Here is a 1,586-nt window from a genome sequence, read left to right on the forward strand (position 1 = left end):
ATGAAGCCGGGAACCCGCCTCAAGTCCCGGCGAGGCAGCGCCGGCGACGACGAGGAGGCTTCTGGCGGTGGGGAGTACAGCAGCTTCCCGCTGACCCCGCGCAGAGACTACTGCTGGTCGTCGGGGCTGCTCAAGGCGGTGGTGGCGCTGGCGATCCTCATGGCCGGCGTGCTGATCGGGCTGGCGGGCAGCGCCAACGTGTCGCGCTACTACTACTACTACTACAGCAGCATGGGATTGGGGTCGTCGTCTCTTTCCTCCCTGCAGGTAGAGGCGGCAGAGGTAGAGGCAGCGGCAGCAGCTAATAATAACAACAAGAAGAATGGCGCCGTCGTCGTCGTCCCCGCGGCCACAAGCATCATCAGCCGTAACAGTAGGAGGAAGAAGAAGAAGAAGATGATGGAAGACGACCACGACGAAGCAACAGCTGCCGCAGCAGGAGGCCTGCTGGAGTTCCGTGGGTTCTTGGACCCCGGGCCTCCGTGGGGTCACTCGATGTCGGACTCGGAGCTGTTCTGGCGCGCGTCCATGGCGCCCCGCATGGAGGAGTACCCGTTCCAGCGCGTGCCCAAGGTGGCGTTTCTGTTCCTCGCGCGCGGGCCGCTGCCGTTCGCGCCGCTGTGGGAGCGCTTCTTCCGCGGGCACGAGGGGCTCTACTCGGTGTACGTGCACGCGCTGCCGGGCTACGCGGGCCGCTACCGGCGCTCGTCGCCGTTCCACGGGCGGCAGATCCCCAGCCGGGAGGTGTCGTGGGGATCCATCACGCTGGTGGACGCGGAGAAGCGGCTGCTGGCCAACGCGCTGCTGGACTGGTCCAACCAGCGCTTCGTGCTGGTGTCGGAGAGCTGCGTACCCGTCTTCAACTTCCGGACGGTGTACGAGTACCTGGTGAACTCGGCGCACAGCTACGTGGAGTCGTACAACATCGACGTGCCCCAGTGCGCGGGGCGCTACAACCCGCGGATGGCGCCCGACATCCTGGAGGAGCAGTGGCGCAAGGGCTCCGAGTGGTTCGAGCTCAGCCGGGAGCTCGCCGTCGACGTGGTGGCGGACCAGCGCTACCACGCGCTGTTCCGGCGGCACTGCACGCCGTCGTGCTACCCCGACGAGCACTACATCCCGACCTACCTGCACCTGTGGCACGGCGCGCGCAACGCCAACCGGACCGTCACCTGGGTGGACTGGTCTCGCGGGGGCCCGCACCCGGCGCGCTTCGGCAAGGCCGCCACCACGGCCGCCTTCGTCGCCGCCATCCGCAGCAACGGCACGCGCTGCCTGTACAACGGCAAGCCCACCACGGTGTGCTACCTCTTCGCCAGGAAGTTCGCGCCCAGCGCGCTGGAGACGCTGCTCAACCTCAGCACCACGCTGCTAGACTTCTGATGATCAGATATTCAGAGCAACGTGACGTGCGTGCATTACTATATCTAGCTAGCTAGCTAGCTAGTTTCATATATCTCTACTATATATTTCTAAAGCACAAGCAATGATTCCCGGTCCATCAATCAGAATCCTAATCGGAACCTGAATAAATTAATCGGAATCCGAACAAATCCATCCAAATTCCAATCAGAACCCGGACAATC

General features: G+C 63.5%; 1 protein-coding gene across 1 annotated transcript; it reads left to right on the forward strand.

The window, feature by feature from the left end:
- Positions 1-1,383, forward strand: LOC120643173 (glycosyltransferase BC10-like). Its single transcript, XM_039919689.1, has 2 exons — positions 1-294; positions 454-1,383. Exons 1-2 carry the CDS (start codon positions 1-3, stop codon positions 1,381-1,383), a joined length of 1,224 nt encoding a protein of 407 aa, XP_039775623.1.
- Positions 1,384-1,586: the final 203 nt, after the last annotated feature.

This window comes from Panicum virgatum, chromosome 7K (genome assembly GCF_016808335.1).
Source record: "Panicum virgatum strain AP13 chromosome 7K, P.virgatum_v5, whole genome shotgun sequence".
NCBI lineage: Eukaryota > Viridiplantae > Streptophyta > Magnoliopsida > Poales > Poaceae > Panicum > Panicum virgatum.

Coding starts and splice junctions, on each gene's coding strand:
- LOC120643173 (XM_039919689.1), top strand. CDS start 1: ATGAAGCCGGGAACCCGCCTCAAGTCCCGGCGAGGCAGCGCCGGCGAC. Junction 295..453: donor CGGCAGAGGTAGAGGCAGCG/GCAGCAGCTAAT, acceptor GGCCTGCTGGAG/TTCCGTGGGTTCTTGGACCC.